The 21860-nt window shown below is 43.7% G+C and overlaps 1 protein-coding gene across 1 annotated transcript; it reads left to right on the top strand.

Moving 5' to 3' along the window:
* Positions 1 to 2771: 2771 nt before the first annotated feature.
* On the top strand, positions 2772 to 19108 carry ACTA2 (actin alpha 2, smooth muscle). Its single transcript, XM_017665680.3, has 9 exons — positions 2772 to 2927; positions 6651 to 6805; positions 8307 to 8435; positions 10837 to 10947; positions 12859 to 12943; positions 13302 to 13463; positions 14858 to 15049; positions 16109 to 16290; positions 18819 to 19108. Exons 2-9 carry the CDS (start codon positions 6677 to 6679, stop codon positions 18960 to 18962), a joined length of 1134 nt encoding a protein of 377 aa, XP_017521169.1. The 5' UTR covers positions 2772 to 2927; positions 6651 to 6676; the 3' UTR covers positions 18963 to 19108.
* The last annotated feature ends 2752 nt before the right edge of the window (positions 19109 to 21860 follow it).

Genomic DNA, 21860 nt, shown 5'->3' with positions numbered 1-21860 from the left:
CCAAAAACGTTTGCCTTTGTACAATAACAAGGTCTGAGGGCCAACTCTCACTGCATTCTTCCCTCATGCTGCAGGCTGTTTTGCTCACATTTAGTGTGCTCAGCGTCTTCTCTTCTGGGAGATTCCTCCGAGTGTTCAGATTGTGAAATAAGAACACTACAAAAATATGCACCTTCTACTGAGTATTCACATATCCCACAAAAAGCAAGATCTTACATCTGATTTTATGGACAAAATCTTATTTATCATAAAGAATCCTGATTAGACTCAAGTGAAGAATGTCTAATGTTCTAGATGTGACTAGACTGGTCGCTGTGTTAACAAGGGTTTGATGAGTTTGTCTGCTTGGGCTCTCGTAGGAGAACTCAGCCTTTGGTTCTGGGAATTCCAGAACCTGGAGAATTCCAAGGATGGCAGACAGAAGGGATACCTTGCCCTTACTGTGTCTTCTCAGATGAGATGAATTTTATAAGCTGAACAGAATTGCTAGTGAGTGTGATCAATCTAGAGAAAATAATTTTACAGCCAAAATCTTCAAAAGCACCAGAAAATCATTTTCCTTCCCAGACATCCATGCTGTATGGATGCAGGCCCGAATTGTCATGGCCTACTTTAAATCTACAAGGTAGTGGGAATAAAGAATAATCAAATTGTAAGGCAGTTATTGAGCACTCACTGCTTCCTCAGTTCTGGACTGGGCCCCGAAGACAATTAAAATTGTCCCAGATGACAAGGAATGTACAATAAATCACCACTGGGTAATGTTACTAAAATGGTATTTGATGTTTGCAGAATAGCACATCTGGAGATTACTCTTGACTATGTGCTTATAGTTTGGAATTTATTTTATAGTGTTCCTGAACTACAAGCAAGTCATTAGGCACCATTGTTATTCTAGTTGCTCCATAACTCCTTGGATACATGGCTGAGAGCCCTGGCCACTCGACTGGAGATTTCTTTGTATATACAACACACTCGCCCAGGGCTGCTTTCTATCACTGAAGAGGCTTGAGTAGAGTATAAGAGTGTAAATCTCAAACCCAGACAATGAGATCGTTACTCATTTGCTCAGTGGTCTATTTTCAGTTACAGGTCCTGCCTGGTTAGTGTCATAGAGGAAAGGTAAAAGAGAGAGAAGAGAAAAGGAAGGAAGGAAAAAAGGAAGGAAAGAAGGAAGGAAGGGGGAAAGGGAGGAAGGGAGGAAGGGAGGGGGAGAGGGATGGAGGGAGAAGGGAAAGAAAAAATGAAAATAAAAAATAAACCCCGAGCCATCTTCTTGTATGTCTGTTAATGTCGTCATAGTCTGGTTACTGTCAGGATTACAGATATACACTATGTCATCGAGGAAGAAAATGACTTAACAATCATAAAGATGAATACTAAAACTCTTTCTCTTTGGTGTTTAGAGGAACTTCATCAAGTTATCAGGACTACACAGGTACTGCTTAAGAAAGAGTGGGAAGAAGGGGATCCTACCTCTACTCAAACTTCCCTACTAATCAGGAAAATGGGGAATTTTTGCTTCCAATGATCCCTGTGATAAAAATCATTACTCCCAAATGCCTAGTTTTATGTTGTATTGTGTAGTCTTCATATTTGAACATCCAGACAGGTGTGTTTTCTGGCTAATAAAAACTAGGCACACCTGGCAAAAAGAGACAATACCTGAAAAACACAGAAAACTTGTTTTCATTCAGTCTTAAGCTATTTGAAATTTTCTAATAATAGTGCAATTTCTCCAAGACAGATATATGTGTATGCATGTGTGTATCTCAAATCAAACAGATCAGATGCGGTAACATGAGTTGAACAGTTGGCCACAGCTGTAAAATAAAGCCATTTATTCTGGGATTTTTCTCACAAGTCAGTAGTCAAAAAATACTCCCAGTTATCCTTCAAAACTATTTCTCTCATGAGTTTGGTTAGAACCTTGGCATGCAGGAGGGGAGCAGACAAACATAAAACCATTGAAGCTACCTAATGACATGCAGGAATGAGAGCTTATGGCCAGACTGTGTCCTTTCACCACCTACCTTGGAGCAGTGCCTGGGCTGCCTTCTCTCTGCCTCACCTGTCTAATGGGTCATCAGGTAGAGGGAAGGATCAGAGATTCCTCCTTGAATGCACCCTTTCTCTCCCAAACTGCTTGGTGATAGGATGCTGCATAGACTCTGGTCCAAGGATGGCTCCTGATCATGCTGCTGAATTGCTTGGCAACAAGTTAGTAGACATGTCTAATGTGCCAAAGGATTAAAATGGTTATGGTAATGCTGACTTCCAAGTTACTCTGCAAAACAGGGGCCTGTCAGCCCTGTCTACAGTTCCTGTTTCCATTAACACCGCTCATGGACTCAATCTATAAACATGGCATGACTACTGTAAAATCATCCCTCCCTCTATCCTTGTACAGACAATTAAAGCACTATCTTTGTTCATTGCCTACCACTGTTGTAGGAGAATTTTCCAAAGTCCCTGCTTGACAGAGGCTGCTCCTTTCTGCATGCATTCAGTGCATTAGGAAAAGCTCTGACATGCCAGTATGACAGCAGGCTGGCATCTGTTGAAGAAGGCACAAACTGTGCCTTCATCTGCCCCATCACAGCAGCTCAGTATCTCTGGGCATTTCAGCAGTTGTTCTGAAGTTGGGGTGTTTATCTCTCACAGGCAGCTGAGCTGCCTCCCATTTTGTGAGCAGAGCAGTGGAATGCAGTGTAAAAGACCCAGACCTCCGGCCACCCAGATTAGAGAGTTTTGTGCTGAGGTCCCTATATGGTTGTGTTAGACTGAACAACGGACCCAAGTCTGTCTTTGTTCCTTGTTTGGGAAGCAAGTGGGAGGGGAGCAGACTGAGGGGCTATATAACCCTTCAGCATTCAGCTTCTTCGAACACCACCCAGAGTGGAGCAGCCCAGCCGAGCAGTGTCAGGGTAAGTGGCACGGGCCCAGGGATGTGATTTACAGAGCCTGGCAGCTCTGAGGTTACCCAGCACACTCAGACGTCTACAGGTATTTGGCTGGGCTCATGTGCTCTGAAATTTTGAATGAAGATTGTACTGCTGTCAAGAATGTAGCTTTTATCTCTAACTATCTGACATTAAAAACAAGGGTAAGATGATGGCTGGTGTGGGGGAAGAGGGGAAGAGGAAGATGGAATGAAATCTGGGTGTGTCACCTGTAAAATCTGTTCTATATTAAACCAGCAGCCCACGTGTTGCAGTGTATTTCAGGGATGGAGTCTAGTTGTTTGCAGTAAATCATACATTTATTATATCTGAGGCACTGAAGACTCCAGTGTGTGTTTGTGGCTCAGATTTGGTGTGGGGATTTTTCACCGGACTGTGTTTTTGGTGCAGCTGAGGTACCTGGAAGTGGCTTTTAGAAGTGAGCAGAGGCCAGCTGCTCAGTCTTTGATACTGACTGCTTGGGTGTTTGCCTCTGGGCTCCTCTGGCTCTGATTGGTGGTGTCTTCTGTGGGAAACGCACGCCTCTTGCGTGTATCTGTGGGCTTCACTTCTGGAAATGTGCCCCATGGTCGGTCGGTCAGTTGTTTGCAGCAGAGCGTGGCAGGAAACCAACTGAATCTTTCTCTGTGAACAGAGAGGAGAGGCAGAGCGTGCATCTGACAGCTGCGTGTATCTCAGCCTCCGGGATGTCTGGTTTGCATTTCTCTCAGCCTGGTGAGGCAGGCGGGGCTGTGGAGCCTGCCCTGACACCCCGGCTGAAATTTGCTGTAAATCAGGGCTTGGCAGCTTCAGTCCGAACTGCAGTTTTCACCCTGAGATTTTCCTTCCATTTTGTGATTCATGACTAAATATGGTTTGCGTTTCAAGACTGACGAGCTGGGAACTGTAGCGTTCTTTCCCCTGTCCCCTCCCACCAACTACTCATTTTTGGCACCAGATGCACTCTGTTTGGTTGGAGCAAACTCCCTGACCAGTGCGTTCCAGAAGCAGACATTCGAGTGTGTTTTACCTAATTAGGAAATGCTTTGCTCCAAACGGAGCTGCTCATTCAGGTTAGATAAGACTTGTAAACCACAGTGCCAGCTCCTTTCCAGGGATACAGGGACTTCTTTAATGACAGTGCTTGTTTCAGAGATTATAAAATTTCTCCTGGACAACTTTTGCCAAACAAAACTATGTTTACTGAGTTTGGAGACTTTTCTTATTTTCATGCTTGCTGATGGTGAAGATTAGGATGCTTTTCCTGCAGTATATTCAAACCCCTCCCCACTCACCGACACCAAGCTGGTTACTAAGTGCATACGTGTTCACAGTGACCATACTGCCGCATTTTCAGAGTGTTGTCAACTCCAAATAATTTATCCTGTTTTGAGCTCTTACTTTTGGTTTGAGGAGTTGGCTTAGCACATCCACAGAGAGCCTGTGGAGGGTGTCGGCGCCTCCGACACATGCCTCAGACTCTCACTGCGTCTCACGTTTTGTCTCCCTTACATTTCTCACCTTTCTCCTAGCTTCTCAATCTGCTAGGAAGGAAGCCAAGTCACTCAAATGCCAAACACAATTCAGTGTCTGCAAGGGGAAGGGAAGGGTGGGCAAGGAAAGAGCAAGCCATTTGTAAGTCCTGTTTTCCTTTCTTACAAGTGGAATCCACCAGTTGAGGATTTCCATGCTCAGCCTGGAGGCAAGTGGAAAGAAAGGCTAGAAATGAAAAAATCTGGATAATGAATAATAATTATATAATGATATTAATAATTTATAAACTAACATTTATTGAGAACTCTAATGTGTATGCTACTGCAAATCATTCTAAATGATTAAAAAAAACGAATCCCCATAATGTGTCATGTACTGATTATTGCTAATTGTGCATAAAGAAATTGTGATTTAGGAATGTTAAAATAACGTACTAAGTCATACAGCTTCTAAGTGGTTGGAGCTCAGACTCAAATCCAGGCAGTCTGATTCTCGAGTCCAAACTCAGAATCATCACACTCTGTAACCTCCATTGTCTGAACTTTACCAGCATTGCGACTTTGGACAAGTCACTTCAACACCCTGAGTCCTGATTTCCTTGCTTGTCACTTGGAGATAATAGTACATGTCCTGGATTTTTAAGTGCATCATTGCAGCTGAGGTTTGTGATCTTTGCGAAGGGCTGCCTCCCTGAGGTGCCGGGCACTGCTGTGGCGGTCCCAGGCTGCTGGAAAAATGCAGCACTGTACTCGTGGGAATGGTCTGGCAGAGCTCCCACTGTGGTAGCTTTTTTGTTTTCCTTACATCCCAGAGATTTCCTCAAACAAGTTGCCTTTTATGTCTAGGTCAGGGTGTGCAATGTGTTCACCAACCTGGAAGAATATGAATTTGCCCCAGCTTGAAATCCTAAGATCTCAAAGTCAGACAGAGAACCCTGAGAGACCCTGTCTTTACAAGATATTTTCAACTAATTCTGCTTGGAAAAATGAAAGGGAAACTGGACTGAAAGCCAAGGGGTAGTCAAGGGGAACTGATGATCCCTGGCTTACCTCTGCCTTTAATGCCCTGTGTGCCCTTGAGCAAAACACTTCCTCCAGGGTTTTCTCATCTGTAAAAATGAGGGCATTGAATGCAAATGCTAACAGGCCTTCACTTTTCCAAATTGTTGAAGTTGTAAACTTTTTGCTCCAACCTTTCAAATTTGTTATAGGATCCAAGGGCGGGATATGAAAAATACTTTAGTATGTTTATTTAAAACATTTAAACACTTACTTTAAGTGCTTTATTTTTAAAAAAGTACATGTTCAATTAACAAAATATTACAGAACCCAGGGGAGATAATTATAACCCACCCCTTCAAAATAATCCTCAGCAACATCTTGGTAAATGTGATTAACTTTTTTGCAATGCATAAAAATACATTTTTAAAATGGAATTGTACAATGTTGCTGTCTATTTAATCTATTATTCATATAGAAGAACATACTTTTAGCCTACACTTTTATTTTTCTTTCTTAATGGCAGTAAAATATTCTACTATATGATGTGCAGTTTATCAGACTCTCCTTACTTGGTAGACTTTTAGGTTAGTAATTTTACTAATGGGGAATAACTAAGATTTAAAGAACCTTCTTAGGAACTTTAGATTGGTTCCAATGTTTCTTCAAGGGATCCTGGAAGGATAAAAGCCCTCAGGATCCAAAACAGATTTTTCTTTTAAATGCTTCACATTAAACATTTCAACATTCCAAAATTTCACATGCTGCCCACCCCTCAAAATCTACCTTTTTGTGACCACTTTAAAAACTTGTATCTAGAAAAATGTGTTTGAGTTGATACAGACAGCAAATTCCAGAAACTTCTTTAACATGCCAAGTGACTTGTCGGGGTGAAGAGCAGAGCTCGCAGTCTGGAATTCTCATCTGTGCTCTACTGTTGTTCATCCATTGGCTCGTTTTGTCGGCCTTTAAAGTGTTTGTGAACACATGGGATGTGTCAGCTGCTGTGCTAGGGACCAGTTGTATGAACATGGAAGTGAGAATTTTGGCTTATGAAAAGCCTACAGTCTTGTTAAAGTACTTTGAGAGAAAAATGCTGTGTTATTTCCAGGCCAGTGCAAAGCGCCCTAGAAGCACTAAGGAGGGGACCCATCACTCCTGGTGGTGGGAGTGGTCAGATTTACAGCAAGGGTGGCTTCCTCCCTGTTCCCTGTAGGACTAGGTGCAGTAGCTCCAGCCAAGATGTGTGAAGAAGAGGACAGCACTGCCCTGGTGTGTGACAATGGCTCTGGGCTCTGTAAGGCCGGCTTTGCTGGGGACGATGCTCCCAGGGCCGTTTTCCCGTCCATTGTGGGACGTCCCAGACATCAGGTGAGCAATACTGTACTGTAATTATGTAATGTGCTAAATATCACTGCAGTGGTAATCATGTTACAATATGTAAATGTATCAAGGTAACACCCTGTACACCTTAAACTTACACAGTGTTGCACATCATATTTATTCAATAACAAAAAAAATTCTGATCAGAACAGAGAGAAACAGAGGGTAGAGAGGAAGTCCTTCTATGTCTGTGTGTCCATGGGTACCCAGAGATTGTCTATTGTTGTCTGCCCAGAAATAATATAACCTTGTTAAAAATAATCTTCTAATGATTGATATCTAGGAGTAAGTGTGGATTTCATATGCAATGTGGACAGATTATCCACATCTGTAAGATATAAATTTGACTATTTTCTATGAGTCCTTTTTGCCTAAATATAATCATCATATGCACAGAAACTTAAGAAAGTTACCTAATGTATACCATAGCCACTATTTGGAAAGAAACTAGAATAAAAGCCAGCTCACTTACTCTCAAAGATCTTGATGTTAGATGATTGTAAGCATTGTTATCAAATGTAATTTTACATACTTGTAGTGGTTATGAAATACATGACATGTGGGCAGCCACATGGTAATTTTACATAATGTTATGTGTAAACAAAATGTTGGTGGTAAAAACAGAATTTCATCTTAGAAATTCTCCTTCACAGCAGAAATGTGTTTTGCTCATTGACCCTATCTGATAGTTAGGGCTCTCAGTCTGGCATATATTCACAAGAATAACAGAAGCCTCCCCTAATGAAAGAAATTTGAAATCTCTTTTGAACTCTGTTCAATGGAGATATTTTACACAAAACACTATTTATGGCCCTATTGTAGCCATGACAGTTTTGCAATTCTAAAAGTCACTCCAGTACAATTTAAAATTCTAGTAATAAGAATTCTCTTTCTTTTTTTAATTTCTTTTTAAGCTTCACCTTAGTAATTAAAAAAAAATCTGACTAGTTTAGGCAAATGTATTAATGTTGATTGGTAGGGATATATCCATTAGAAGTCAATTACTGAGTGGTAATTTGTAGACACGCTTTTGCTTATAAGGGTTGGAAAATAATACTCATACACTCTTGGGTAAGTGAATACTGAAACAGTGCAGTTTAAAGGACTTACAAGGGGCAAAAATGGCATTTAACTGATATGTAAAATACCAGTCATTCAACAGATAATTATTGAGTGACAAATATGTGCCAGGCAATTTGTTACAGTGCAAACCAGACAAACACTACGTCTGCCCTAATAGAGCTCATCAAGGAACATAGAATAAAAAACACAATGTAAAATCGCCTTACCTGCAGGGTCCTCTGCTATTTGGAGGCCAATTCAGGCCTGTTTCCTACCAACTGGGGGGTGTTGCTTAAGAGCATAGTGACCATATGTTGTTGGTGGTACTGAAAGAACTTTCCTCACAGTTATTCAACCCTTGTGATTGGATTATAATCAATCCAGGAGGCCTGGAAGAGGCTGCCTGTGATACACTGAATCTTTTTAGGGGGTGATGGTGGGAATGGGACAAAAAGACAGCTACGTGGGTGATGAAGCACAGAGCAAAAGAGGAATCCTGACCTTGAAGTACCCAATAGAACACGGCATCATCACCAACTGGGACGACATGGAAAAGGTACTGGGATGTTGGCTGTGGGATGAGCCTTGAGTGTGTGCAAGTCCTGTGGCCCCTGATTCAAAACAGCTTGCTGCTTCTAGGGAGAATAACTGGCTCATATTACCCAATTCTATTTTTACTTGTGAATGTTTATTCTAGATTATCACTAACAGAAAAAAGAATCCTGAAATGGTTCTTTAAAAACACAAATCCCTTGTCTAACAGGGTTTATAAATTACTTAGAGGGAGACAGTGTTGCCAATGAGAGCAGTAGCCCTTTGCCAGTAGTGGGAATTGATAGTCTTTTGCTTAGTCAACTGGATTACCCTCCTAAAATAAGCATGTCTGAGCAGCAGCCAGGAGAATAAAACCAGCTGTGTGGCTGTGCTCCTCAGTAGAGTGGGTGATCTGGGAGTAGCCTTACCTCCACCCACTCTTGAAAGCTTTTTATTAATTCACCCTGAACCTTTTTCAAAAAAGTAGTTTTTCCCATAGAAAAGGGGGGGTGGCATTATGGACTTGGTGCATTCCTGAATATCCCTCCGCAATGAACTATGGCAGCTGACAAAATTTTTTAAATAAATATTTTTAAAAGTATATCTCTCTGCTGCATTAAATGAAATTTTTATCTCTCAGACCCATATAAAAGAGCTAATGAGAAGGGTCAAATCCTAGGATTTTGATGTTTATTATTAGGCATCATAGAAACACAAGTTATTAGGGTAAAACAGAACGACTTACAAGAAATTTTTAGATGGAGCAAAAGAGAACCACAACATCTGGACTTTGATTTCTCATCTCCCTACACACACACACACACACACACACACGCACTCATGCACACACACACCCCAGTTTAAAAGAAAATAGTGTTGCTAGAGTTTATCAGTAATAATACTGAAACCTCTGTCTCTTAGGTCTCAGTCTAAGATCCTGGATTTGGTGAAGACTGCAGTTTCCACTGAGGAGAAAATATTAGTAGCAGTGGGAAAATATTCTTAAAGGCTTTCTCCATGGGAGCTGGTAGCATCTCAGAGTGCATACTCCTGGAGAGCAGTCCTGGGAACAAATAAAGCATTTCACTATTTCTAAGATTTAAATTCAAAATTTCTTTCAGCGAGAAAGATAAGAAGAGAGACAAAGATAGAGAAGAGAGAGAGAAAGAGAGACATTGGTTGTCTTTTTAACGGTGCTTCAGAGTAACCACAGCACACTTAATGACTGGCAGGATTTCTTGAGCACCCTGCTGTTTTTCCCCATTAAACGAATAGAATTTTCAGGAGTCTCATTTCCTTTCAAGAAACCACAAACTCAAAACCAAAGAAACTGGAACAGGATAAAGAGACTTTAAAGTCAACCTAGCTTTGGTTGATTTAAAACTGTCACCAGAAGTTCTTGTTTTAATTCTGGATCAATCAAATATTCTTGGTGCTAAAGGAGAATTTTCATGCTCTTAAAAATAATGAGTTAGTTCCACCTTTTTTACAATGGTTCGGTTCTTTTTAGCATCCAGTGATTAATGAAGATGTTCAATCATGAAGCAAACATACTTATGTCCAAAGTACATCACACAAACATGCTATAAATAGTCACTGGCTCTTTTGGAAACACCTCAAGGCCAAATGTCTGCTCAGGAGTGTAAGGTCCAGAGTGTGTCAACGGACGCAGGCTTCTCCCAGCTCTGAAGAGCAAAGCAGGGGACAGATGGGATGGAAGCAAGCGGCTGGGAGACTTATCCTCTTCTTCCCTCTTTCTTGCACAAGGAAATTTCCCTAAAAGTCTGAAAAGTGGTAACTGGGTTTTCACCTAGGTGTCACTCATCCATTCACGCATTCATCCATTTGCCCTTTTACCTACTTACTTAAATCATTGTCCCATGGATAAGAACTAAAGTGGAAGTAGGTGGTAAAGAAGGTACAGTTGCATAATATTTGAAAGAACAAGTTGAAAATTGAAAAAATATATAGTTGAATAATAGTAACATTTACTCTGTGCCGGGTACAGGGGCTAAATATTAACTCCAGGGTTCTCACGAAAACACACTATTCGTATGTTACCCATGGTGAGCTTGGAGCTGAAAGGGTAAAAATTTGCTTAAGCCGACACAATCAAGAAGTGGTTGTGCTGGAATTTGAACCCAGATTTCACTCCAGAGCCTGTGACCACAACTACACCAACCTGCCAGCCAGACCTGTGTTGGGGTTTTTGCTTAGTCTTGTCCCAGATGTGAATCCTTGGGTAAGTTAACTCACAGCCTTTGAGCTTCAGTCTCTGCCTGGGTGAGAATGTGGACAGATAATGAGTACTCGTAACATTTTATTTTATTACTGACCTTGTTTAGCTCATTCTAGTCCCTTTGTGGAGTCTGTATTGCCTCCACGAGGTCATGCTGCTGTGTTCCTCCTTGGTCCCCCACTAGATCTGGCACCACTCTTTCTACAATGAGCTCCGTGTTGCCCCAGAAGAGCATCCAACCCTGCTCACCGAGGCGCCCCTGAACCCCAAGGCCAACAGGGAGAAGATGACCCAGGTAAATGCCCACCCCAGCCCCCAGCACTGTGGGACTTGGGGAAGGTCCTGTTGGAAGGGGCTGTGCGGAAGCAGAGAGAAGGCCCACCCAGCAGTCCACCCACACACTGACAGCTTCCCAGGAAGGCGGGGATTCCAGCGGTCAGAAACATGTTGAGGTGCTCACATACTTTCTGCAGGAACTGCCCCTTCACTCCAAGAGCAATAGGAAATTTAAGAGGTTAATTGAAAAGGCCATGTTTTTAAGTTAAAAACTTCTGAGGAGAAATCATTTCAAAATGTAGGATAACATGCAGTGGGGAATTTTGGTTCCAAAGTCAGACTGCTCTATGTCTGAAAAGCAGATCTATCACTTATCAGCTATACGACCTTAAAGAATCCACTTCATTTCTCAGATCCTCAGTTTCCTTGTCTATATGTTTGGGAACAATATTAGTGCTATTACTTTTCAAAGGAGTGATGTGAAGACTAATAAGGCAAATGTTAAATGTGTATTGTATAACATTGGTATAATAAACATTCAACAAGTAATAGTTATTACTGTGACTTACCTGAAGTTCAAAAACCTTACAGCAACTATCCATTTCACCAGCCAGGCAAGGTTTCCAGTTTAAATGAAGTTCAAATAAAATAAAAACATCTATCTATAAGATAAAAACATCTAATGTCAATTTCATGCTTGTGGTGGTGGAGCATTCTCCCTTCAAGAAGTATTTTATATGCATTGTCTCTTTAAATTTTAACAATGTGAAGTAGGAGTTATAACTATCTTAGTTATAATATGAAGAAATCGAGGCTTAGATACATCAGGTAATTGTCTCAAGGTCACACAGCTAGAAGTGGCAGTGCCTTGAATTGACTCAGGATTTTTGGAGGTGGAGAATAATAAATGTAAATACTGCAGGGCCTTGTTCTCAGAAGAGCTCTTGGTGTTCACTACAACAGACTAGCAGTACTCTTTATGGGGACCTCTGTGAGTCTGGGAATCACTCCATGCAGCAAGAGATGTTTCTGATGGGTGTTATTGTTCCTGTGAATGGTGTGAAGGCAGAAAAGTAGCTAGAAATTGTGGCTCTCTAGCAAGTGATGCCAGACATTCTGGAGAATAGACAGGGAGGGTTTTGCAGATGAAGAAATGAAGGCCCAGGAATATCTCAGTGTGTATAAATGTATCACACAACACCTGGGGGCTTTGGTTCTGATTTTGTCCCAGAACTGCATGAGCTGGGCACTGGCCCTCACACGCGGTCCTGTTACCAGCAAGCAACTCTTGTCTTCCAGGAGTCAGGGCCCCTTCAGGGTAGGCAGAGTGGCCTCAGATTCTAGTGCTGGCATTCACCCAGCAACCACATAAAAAAGGTATAGCAGATTGAATGGAACCTTAGACATCACAGAACTAGGCTAATCCCAACCAGCCTGAGCTTTAGGGTTAAAAGGTCTCTTTATATCAGGGAAGTCAAGCCCTGGATGCTGTCTTTTCTTCTTCTTTTGGCTCTGATACTGTTACTAAGTTCTAGACTGGCAGAGACTCGGTGCCCATCTTGTGCACATCCTCTGTGTATGGATGAGGGACCTGGGATGCAGCCCACATCAGGCAGCTGTTAGCTTGGTGGGTTCTTCCAGGCCACATTCAAGTCAGGGCCAGGGCCAGAGCCCTGCTTATGTCTGACCAGTTACATGAGCAACACCATCCCTCCTCATCCCCATGCCATCAGGTCACCAATGTGATGGTGTCTGGTGTCACACCTTCATTTCTCCCTTCCTGTGGCTGGGGCTGCTCGGTATCCTTTACCCGGGTCTTCTCTGGCCAGAACCAGGCAGCCCACCATGTTCATCAACAAGGGGTGCTTTCTTGAACATTCTTGGTTAGACTGGCAGCATCACTAACTTTGCTCTTTGGATGGCTTTGCAGATTATGTTTGAGACTTTCAATGTCCCAGCCATGTATGTGGCTATTCAGGCGGTGCTGTCCCTCTATGCCTCTGGACGTACAACTGGTAGGTGGCTGGGGGGAATGGGAGACCCCACTTCATATACCAGCACTTACAGGGTTTAAGGGTTATAAACATATGGGTTTTGATGGATTGGGTGTTAAGAATTCAGATGACTAATCCCAGCCCAAAGATCTTCTCACTTTTAAAAATAAGCCCTTGAGATCATATTTCCAGCAGGACGTTTTCTCTCATTTCCCTCTTCCTGCTCTTTTTTTCCCATCTTCCCCAGGCCCTGTCCTACCTCCCTTAACCTATTAAATGCTTTCTTTCCCCTCTTTCAAATGAGAGGCTTAGAAATTCCCCTTCTACTTGACCACGCACCAGCTGCCACGGTGATTTTATCGTCTCAACTGCCCCCCAGGCATTGTGCTGGACTCTGGAGATGGCGTCACCCACAACGTGCCCATCTACGAGGGCTACGCCCTGCCCCACGCCATCATGCGCCTGGACCTGGCTGGCCGGGATCTCACCGATTACCTCATGAAGATCCTGACTGAGCGCGGCTACTCCTTCGTGACTACCGGTGAGGCCCGCGGGAACAGTGCGGAGAGGAAGCAGCAGCGCGGCCGTCACAGACAGATGCGGGGCCGCAGGGACTCTCCAAGCAGGCGACGGGGGAGGCCTTGCTCTCTGCAAGGCCTGCCTCTGATGCTGAGGGCAAAGCGGATTTGGTTGCTGCAGGAAACTGCAAAATGATTGTATTCTTACCTTGAGAACAGTTTAACTATCTCCTGTTACGAGCTAATCAGAGCTGAATTATTCGAACATTTTTTAATCCCCTCCATTTACCAATAGAAAAACGAGAGCAGAGACAGAAGACAGCGTGGCGTAGTGGTTGGCCATATTTGGAAGCGTCTAGATAGGGCTCAGGTCTCATTTCTGCCACTCACTGGCTGTGGACCTTGGACAAGTTGCCCAGCCTTGCTAAACCACAGTCTCTTCGTTTGTAGAACGGGGATGATGCGTTTGGAATGCTGGGCACAGGGTAAGCACCCAGCAGTAACTGTTCGCTTGTGTGAAGACCAACCCAGTGGCAGTGATTCGTGTGTCTCAGGACTCTGAGCGGGTGCCACCTGTCTCATCCACAATAGGCAGTCGGATGTTCTAGAGAAGGTGGGGTTCCTCAGTGCCCATGGTCCTGACTGCCCACCCCTCACTAACTTGGTATTGCCCACATGTTGAAGCTTCTGGACATGACTGAGGCTTATTCTAGACTCTAGGTTTGAGCCCCAAAGATGTTCTTTTTGGGGCAGGGAGTTGAATTGATTGTATTCCTCCTCTTAACCCCACAAAGACTCCAAGATAACTCCAAAATGTCCCCAGGCTCCCAGATGGAACCAGTAGCTTTGAACTTCAGAGTGCAGGTGTCTGAGGATATCTGCCTGCCCACTTCTTTCATACCTCCTTCACTGGAGTCTTCTGGATTAGGACTGGTCCTGAGCCAGGGCCTGCCTCTTTCTGGAAGATGATGAATATGCAGGGATGTGAGTGAATTGGAATCTTCCTGGGCCAAGTGACATGACCTCTGGAACTTTTAGAAAACTGTGAGGGCCCCAAAGCATAAGACTTCCTGGTCAACTAACATTCAATATCTATAACAGACTGTTTTACAATTAGAGAGTGAATAGTTAATTCTGCAAAGAACCTTAATGTACAAAAGGATTTCCCGCTCTGTGCCTTTCTCTAGATAGCTCATGTTATTCCTGTCTTGCGTTTCTTAGACAATATTTACTAAGGGCCTACCGTGTGTGAGGCATTCGGATGGGGATAGAAGTGGTTCCCTATGGGCCTGTAATTTAATTACCATTGCAGAATATCAAACTTACTTTTTTGAAGGAAGTTGTATTGTGGGAGAGACCGAAGTAGAGCAGGTAGATTTTTACCACCCATGTAAACCTAATGTTTGTTTCTCAACAGCTGAGCGTGAGATTGTCCGGGACATCAAGGAAAAACTATGCTATGTAGCCCTGGACTTTGAAAATGAGATGGCCACTGCCGCGTCCTCCTCCTCCCTTGAGAAGAGCTATGAGCTGCCTGATGGGCAGGTGATCACCATCGGCAATGAGCGCTTTCGCTGCCCGGAGACCCTGTTCCAGCCGTCCTTCATCGGTAGGCAGCGTCCCAGCTCTGGGAAGTGGAGGTCGCCCTATCTTCTCATGTCCATCCAGCCCCTCGCTGTGGGCACCCTTCTGCATGGAGGATATGTGACAGGGGCCACAAGACCACATGTATTTCTAAATCAGGGCAAGAGAAAGAGTGTCCCATTTCTGATGAGCAGGATGTGCCCAATGCTGAGAGTTTGGGAGTGGTAGGGGGAGAGAAAAATGGAAGAGTCTGTCCCTGCATTAGCATTGATCTTGGGAGAGAGGATAGCAAGGTTATCCTCAGGGGCTAGGTTCTGGGAAGGGGGAGCCTGGGTTTGGGTTTTAGTTTCACTGTCATGATCTTGGGAAATTCATTCAACCTCCCCAAGCCTGCATTTCTCCTATAAAAAGTGGGTGGTAATAGTACCTGTGTCCTAGGGTGGCTGGGAGCATTATGAGATGCGTGTGGAGCACTTAGCTCAGTGACTGGCCAGAACAAGCACTCAGTAGTTATTCAGCATTGTTAGTAATCAATAATTAGGTATTTTATTACTACTATTATCATTACACCACAGCCCTACAAAAGATGAAGGGCCACCTGGAGGTCCTTTTCAAAACATTCACATCAGGAATTAACAAAAAGCTCAGAAAAAAAAATTAGCAAGACGGAAGAAAAATTAGTCTCGGTCCTAAGAGGAGATGATTCTGTGTCACTTAGCTTTGCGGGATGAAAACAGCAGACAGAGCAGCCAAAGAGAGACTTGGACAGTTCTGAGCAGTGGCTCAGTGAGGGACCGTCTGTAGGGATACCGAAGGCTTTGCCCTGTATTTAAACCACACACAGTAGTGAGTCCATTAAGACTCAGGGATGTGGTGTAGCACCTACTGCCTGAGGATGCTGCAACAGTGCTTCTCGATGCACAAAAGGTGGGAGGACACGGAGCATAAAAGGACCTTTTCCTAGATTATTATGCCTGCCTCTCTTCAGTCCAGCGTAGGATCTTTCAGTTGCTCACCTGGGTCTTCCATGTCTAACCCGGGATTTATCCACCACCCAAGGACATGGCCTGTGTCTCCTCTCCAGGGATGGAATCTGCTGGCATCCACGAAACCACCTACAACAGCATCATGAAGTGTGATATTGACATCCGGAAGGACCTCTATGCTAACAACGTCCTGTCTGGGGGCACCACCATGTACCCCGGCATTGCCGACCGCATGCAGAAGGAGATCACAGCCCTAGCGCCCAGCACCATGAAGATCAAGGTATGATGCAGAGATGGACCCCACTACTATGCTGCTGGAGCTCTGTCACCAGACAGGAAGGACTCTCCAGAGGCCGCATGTGCCCATGGGTTGCTCTGTGCTAGGCAGGGGGTGCAAGTCCACAGGCTCCCTACATCACAGGACATAAGGCAACCCAGTTCATAAGAGAAGCTGCATTATTTTGTACAAAATTTAATCTCTACTTACCTTTTCAATCAGCCACTTTCAGCAGCTGCAGTAAAGGTCAACCAAGTCCCCCATGTGCACATATCTATTCTTTTATTGAGATATAATTGACATATCACATCAGTTTCCAATGTACAACGTAACAATTTGATATTTGTATACATTGCAAAATGATCAGCACAGTAGGTCTAGTTGACATTCATAATCTCTTTATACATTTTATTATTTTTCCTTATCACAAATATCACAAAAATAGCACATCTCATGTATAGAACATTGAAAAAAGTCAGATGTGACAGATATATTTCTGAAGAGGTTTAAACCCTGTAGATTCAATAGTTATGCTCTTCTTCCACTGCTAAATGTAACCTCATCACAGCGGGCAGGCATTAGAATTTTATCTTCATCTCTCTGTCTGGCACACGTTTTTGATACAGGTGCTCAGAAGCACAGAATGACTCCAGGATGACCAAGTTCAGTCCCTGAGTCACCCAAGAGCCCCATTGTGTGAGATTGGAGTCCCAGTTAAGGGAACTCAGAGATCATGCTTTGCTTTGGAGACAGACTTACACATGGCTGGTGACTTTTCAAAGGCTGTTATCACTCTCTGAAATCAGGCCATGCTGGGGCCCTCTGACCCGTCACAGGGAGCTGGAGATGGGCATGCCAGGAGCAGTTCCCACGCACAAAGAGTACTCAAACACATTCTCTATTTGCACTCCTTTCTCTTTGTTTGGAAAGGGTTTGCAGGTAACATAAAAAGTGCCAGACCGAAGCAGCTCTCTCTGCATCACAGGCTCTTAGAACTGCAGGATGCGAGGATGGAAGACTGTGTCCTGAGGACTAGGGTTTCTTGGATGCCCCTCTGATGGGCCGTTACCCACTCCTCCTCCCACACCTTGGGAGGGAGTTGAAATCAGCTGGTGGGCTCATGGACAAAGCCAGACTTGGCTGGGGGTTTGTTATAGAGAGAAGTTGCCGCTAGAGCTGGGTGGTTCATAGTTCTCCAAACTTGGCTTCTTGCCTAGAAATGAATGTGGAACTCAGACTCTGATGTGGTGAGAGAGAACCATTAAACACCTGGGACAGTAAGATGGTGTCATTAGGGGAACCTGAAACTGGATGAGGGGGTCTGCAGGAATGCGCTATTATCTTTCCAGCCTTTCTGTAAATCTGAAATTACCCCAAAGTGAAAAAGTCACTCCTAAAAACAAAATTCAGTGAAACAAACACCACCTGGGAGAGTTCAGGGTTTGAATAGTGGGTCAGACATGAACACAACCGATTCCAAGCTCCACCCCGGACTTGGATCCTTGGGTAGAAATGAATATGGACACTTTGGCCAACACAGAAAGTATTTCAGAAACCCCAGCATGACCCAGGCCTGATACGTAAACCTCTCAGTCTGTTATACCATTGATCATGTGGGCGTAACTCAATTATTCAAAGTGGGCATGGGAATGAAGTGAGATAATACATGTAAAAGGCCTAGCATAGTGCTGGGTGCATAGTAAGTACTCAGTCACGGTCAGCTACTTGTCTTAAAAATAAATGTTCAGACAGAGCTTGGGGGATAAACAGAAATTAGCCCCACTCGCCAGGGTTTCTGAAATACTTTCTGTGTTGGCCAAAGTGTCTATATTCATTTCTGCCCAAGGATCCAAGTCTGGGGTGGAGTTTGAAATCACTTGACTTAAGAGTTAGTTATTTGGGGTGCTGTGGGTGAATGAGCCCCCTGGCCTGATGCCCTGCTCTCTGGGCCTGGCCATTCATTTATTTAAGGAACATTACTATGCCCTTGCATGTCAGGCCCGGTAGTGGGTAAGGCCAGCCAGTGCACTTAACCAGGATATATACCAAGTAAATGTCCCAGCGGGGGGCCCTGGGCCCCTCAGCGGTGCATCTCAGGGGGAGAACTGTATAGTAAGTTCTGGCACAATCAAAACTTCTTGAAGACACTGGTGTTTGTTTCTACAGGAAGTATGTGTCATGCTGAGTTTTGAGGCATGAACAGGGCTCTTAAGTGGAGGCCATGCAGGATTTGGGGCAACTCTCAGTTTGCCCAGTAGAGACTGAACACAGTGGAGGTGTTACAGAAGCTGTGGAATAGATGTGTTTAGGAAGACAGGACAATCAAGTGCACTCACTGAAGAGTCCCTAAATCCATAACCTGTTCACACCCACTTGGGTTGGGGTTAGGGTTAGGGTTAGGCATCTGACAGCCACGATGCTCCCTGTTGTCCATGAAACGTCTGCCAGATCCACCCAATCTGGCTCCTGGTGGAATGCTCAGGCCCCGATCCAGTGCACTTATGGCCTGTCTGTCTCACATTGACCAACAGATCATTGCCCCTCCGGAGCGCAAATACTCCGTCTGGATTGGTGGCTCTATCCTGGCCTCTCTGTCCACCTTCCAGCAGATGTGGATCAGCAAACAGGAGTACGACGAGGCTGGGCCGTCCATTGTCCACCGCAAATGCTTCTAAAACACTTCCCTGCTCTGTGTCTGTAGCACACAACTGTGAATGTTTTGTGGAATAACGTCTTCAATTCTTTTCCAAACCACTCCCAGCCAAAGCTCTGACTCGTTGCTTATGTGTTTTTTAATAAATCTGAAACATGTTACCGGTAACCTGCAGCCTTGGCCTCCAATCAGCCCTGGGGGCCTCCATTTCTGTTAGGTTGACCTTGCCCATTACAGTGGCTCCCTCTAGTGGTACAGCTGAGGATATGCCACAACCTGGATGTGTCTGTTTTCTGGAAAAGGGTAAAATCACACTGATCTGGGAAGTTTCAACTAAATGCTGTAAGTGGGAAGACCTTAAAATACACAGGAGATATAAATAAGCATGGATCAAAGTGCATCCACAGGAAAACCCACATTGACTTCACCTAACACCAAGTCATTATATTACTTTGCTATCTTACAACCTCAGTACTGGTAGCCTGATGGGTGAAAACAATACAACTCGGAGTGTGTGTACACACATGCATGTATACATACATGCAAACTTACATTATACATACACATATATATGATCTATATATATATGACATATATTAAACTTGATACACAGATCTCCCCTGATTTATGGTGGTTACATCCCAATAAACCCATAGTAAATTGAATATATCCTAAGTCAAAAATGCATTTAATACACCTAACCTACCAAACACCATAGATGAGTCTAGAATGCCTTAAACATGCTCAGAATACTTACATTAGCCTACAGTTGGGCAAAATCGTCTAACATAAATCCTATTTTATAATAAAGTGTTGAATATCTCATATAATTTACTGAATACTTCACTGAAAGTAAAAAGCAGAACAACTGTTTGAGCACCCTTGTGATCATGTGGCTGATGGGAAACTACAGCTCACGCCATTGCCCAGCATCACGAGAGAGCACATCACCTATCGTTGGCCCAGGAAAACATCAAAATTCCAAGTGTGGTTTCTACTGAATGCATAGAACTTTCACACCATTGTAAAGCTCAAAAATTGTAAGTCAGACACCATAATTCAGGAACCATCTGTATATTAAAATATGGTATGACTTTTAAGTATATCAAGGGAACCACAGATTTTCAAAAAAACAAGAAACACTGTTCTAAAATCTCACTACACATCTGGCACATCTGTTACCCTTCTCCTGATCAATATCTGGCTTTACAAAGGACTCCACAGTAGAGATGTCACACCAGAAGAGATGGGAAAGACAACCATACCTTCCAAGGACTGCTGGTGTCAATCATTACACTAAGAGTTCTACACATATCCTCACTTATTTGTTTTTCAGGACAATGTGGGGAAAATATTTATTGCCATGCTCATTTTACAGATGTAGACACAGAAGTTGATCCCTTAATACCATTATACAGGGGAGCTGCCAACTCAACTTCTCTTTTGCCCATCTGGCCTGGTGGGCGTACAAAGATATATAAAAAACACCTTCCCTGTCCTTAAGTCTGAGTCTTTTTCTGCCTAGGCTCTTCAGCATCTTCAGCAGCTCCCCAGCTGGATGCTGCTTGTCTTCCTGTTAATAAATAACTGCCTGATCGGGGTCACTCCCACTGGTTGTCCTTGGGAATGAGGGGTCTCTGTCCATGGTAGCGTTACACTGCAGATACCTTAGAACCCAAGATTTAATGCCTATTTGGTCCAGCAAAGCCCAGCTTCCCCTGGTCATCTCTGGCCCTGTAGCATGAGCTGATCAGGATAAATACTACAAATAATAAGAGCTGGCATGTGCTGGGTATCTGTCATGACCTGATCCTGTACCAAACCTTTTATCTTCACATCTCATTTTTAACCTACAATAGCCCTGTGGAGCTGGAATTCTTACTGTCATTTTACAGATGGAGTAACTGAGATTATGAGTGATTAGGAACACACCCAGTGTCATACTGCTGCAGAGGTGGGACTTAAGCTTGTTTCCAAACCCACACTTAGCCACTAGGTCAGCATTTCTCAAAGAACAAACAGGTCAGCCTCATCGGGCCCATTTTAAATATTCCTAGGTCTGCTGAACTTGCACATTTGGTGCCGAGGCTGGGACTTGAGTTTCAAGCAGATTTCTCTGGTGATTCTTTTGCAACATCAAACTTTGAGAACCACTGGAACATGCTATGCTTGAGGGAAATTTTCCAGTTGCAAATTTAAGCAAGGGTACTCCATTGCTAGACTTAAAGTTAAGGATTGGTGTACAGATACTTGCAACCAGATCGTTTTCATAATTAAGGCAAACATCACCAACCATTCCCATCACCACTACAGGGCTTATATAATGCAAAACAAGTCGACAGCACTGCTGTACTCCACACTTACCACCAGAGGACGCGAGCTCTCCGGTAAAGGACAGCGTAGTTGGCACAGCATCTCAAAGAATCTGAAATGTGTGACTAGAGGCAAAAACCAAGACAACCAGAACCACCCACTGAATGCACATTAGAGAAATGTCCATTCCTTGTGAGCACCCAGCTTCAGTGCCAAAGCACCTTTCCCCAGTCGCAGATCAATAATGGATCAATAACTCCTCCCACCGATTTCACAAGATGCCCAGTGACTAAAAGGGCTTGATAGAAGGTGGAGTCTTGCGGATGAGCCGCATATGAATCTCCAGAGAAGAGAAAACTGGCAACACATAGGTCTGGCTAACTCCTGAATCTCTTTTCTCCCCCAAGATCGCAACAGACTTAACATCCTTTGTCCATGACCACCAGTTTTCCCACAGCAGGCTTCTGCAACCCCCAAAGAAAACCGGAGTTTCTAGTAACATTGCTTCACACCATGCAGAGCCTTTGCTGTGGACAGATGAGTGGGAAGCATTATTTACTTTTTAAAAACAAATAATTGTGTTGTCAGTGTGCCATCATTTGTGCAG

Source organism: Manis javanica, chromosome 7 (genome assembly GCF_040802235.1).
Source record: "Manis javanica isolate MJ-LG chromosome 7, MJ_LKY, whole genome shotgun sequence".
Taxonomy (NCBI): domain Eukaryota; kingdom Metazoa; phylum Chordata; class Mammalia; order Pholidota; family Manidae; genus Manis; species Manis javanica.
The sequence above is the reverse complement of the archived record's forward strand: the minus strand, read 5'-3'. Positions and strand labels throughout refer to the sequence as shown.

Excerpts from the sequence above, each read along its gene's own strand:
- ACTA2 (XM_017665680.3), top strand. The coding sequence starts at position 6,677 with ATGTGTGAAGAAGAGGACAGCACTGCCCTGGTGTGTGACAATGGCTCT. Across the intron at positions 6,806-8,306 it reads TGGGACGTCCCAGACATCAG|GGGGTGATGGTGGGAATGGG; the intron begins GTGAGCAATACT and ends GAATCTTTTTAG. Across the intron at positions 10,948-12,858 it reads ACAGGGAGAAGATGACCCAG|ATTATGTTTGAGACTTTCAA; the intron begins GTAAATGCCCAC and ends ATGGCTTTGCAG.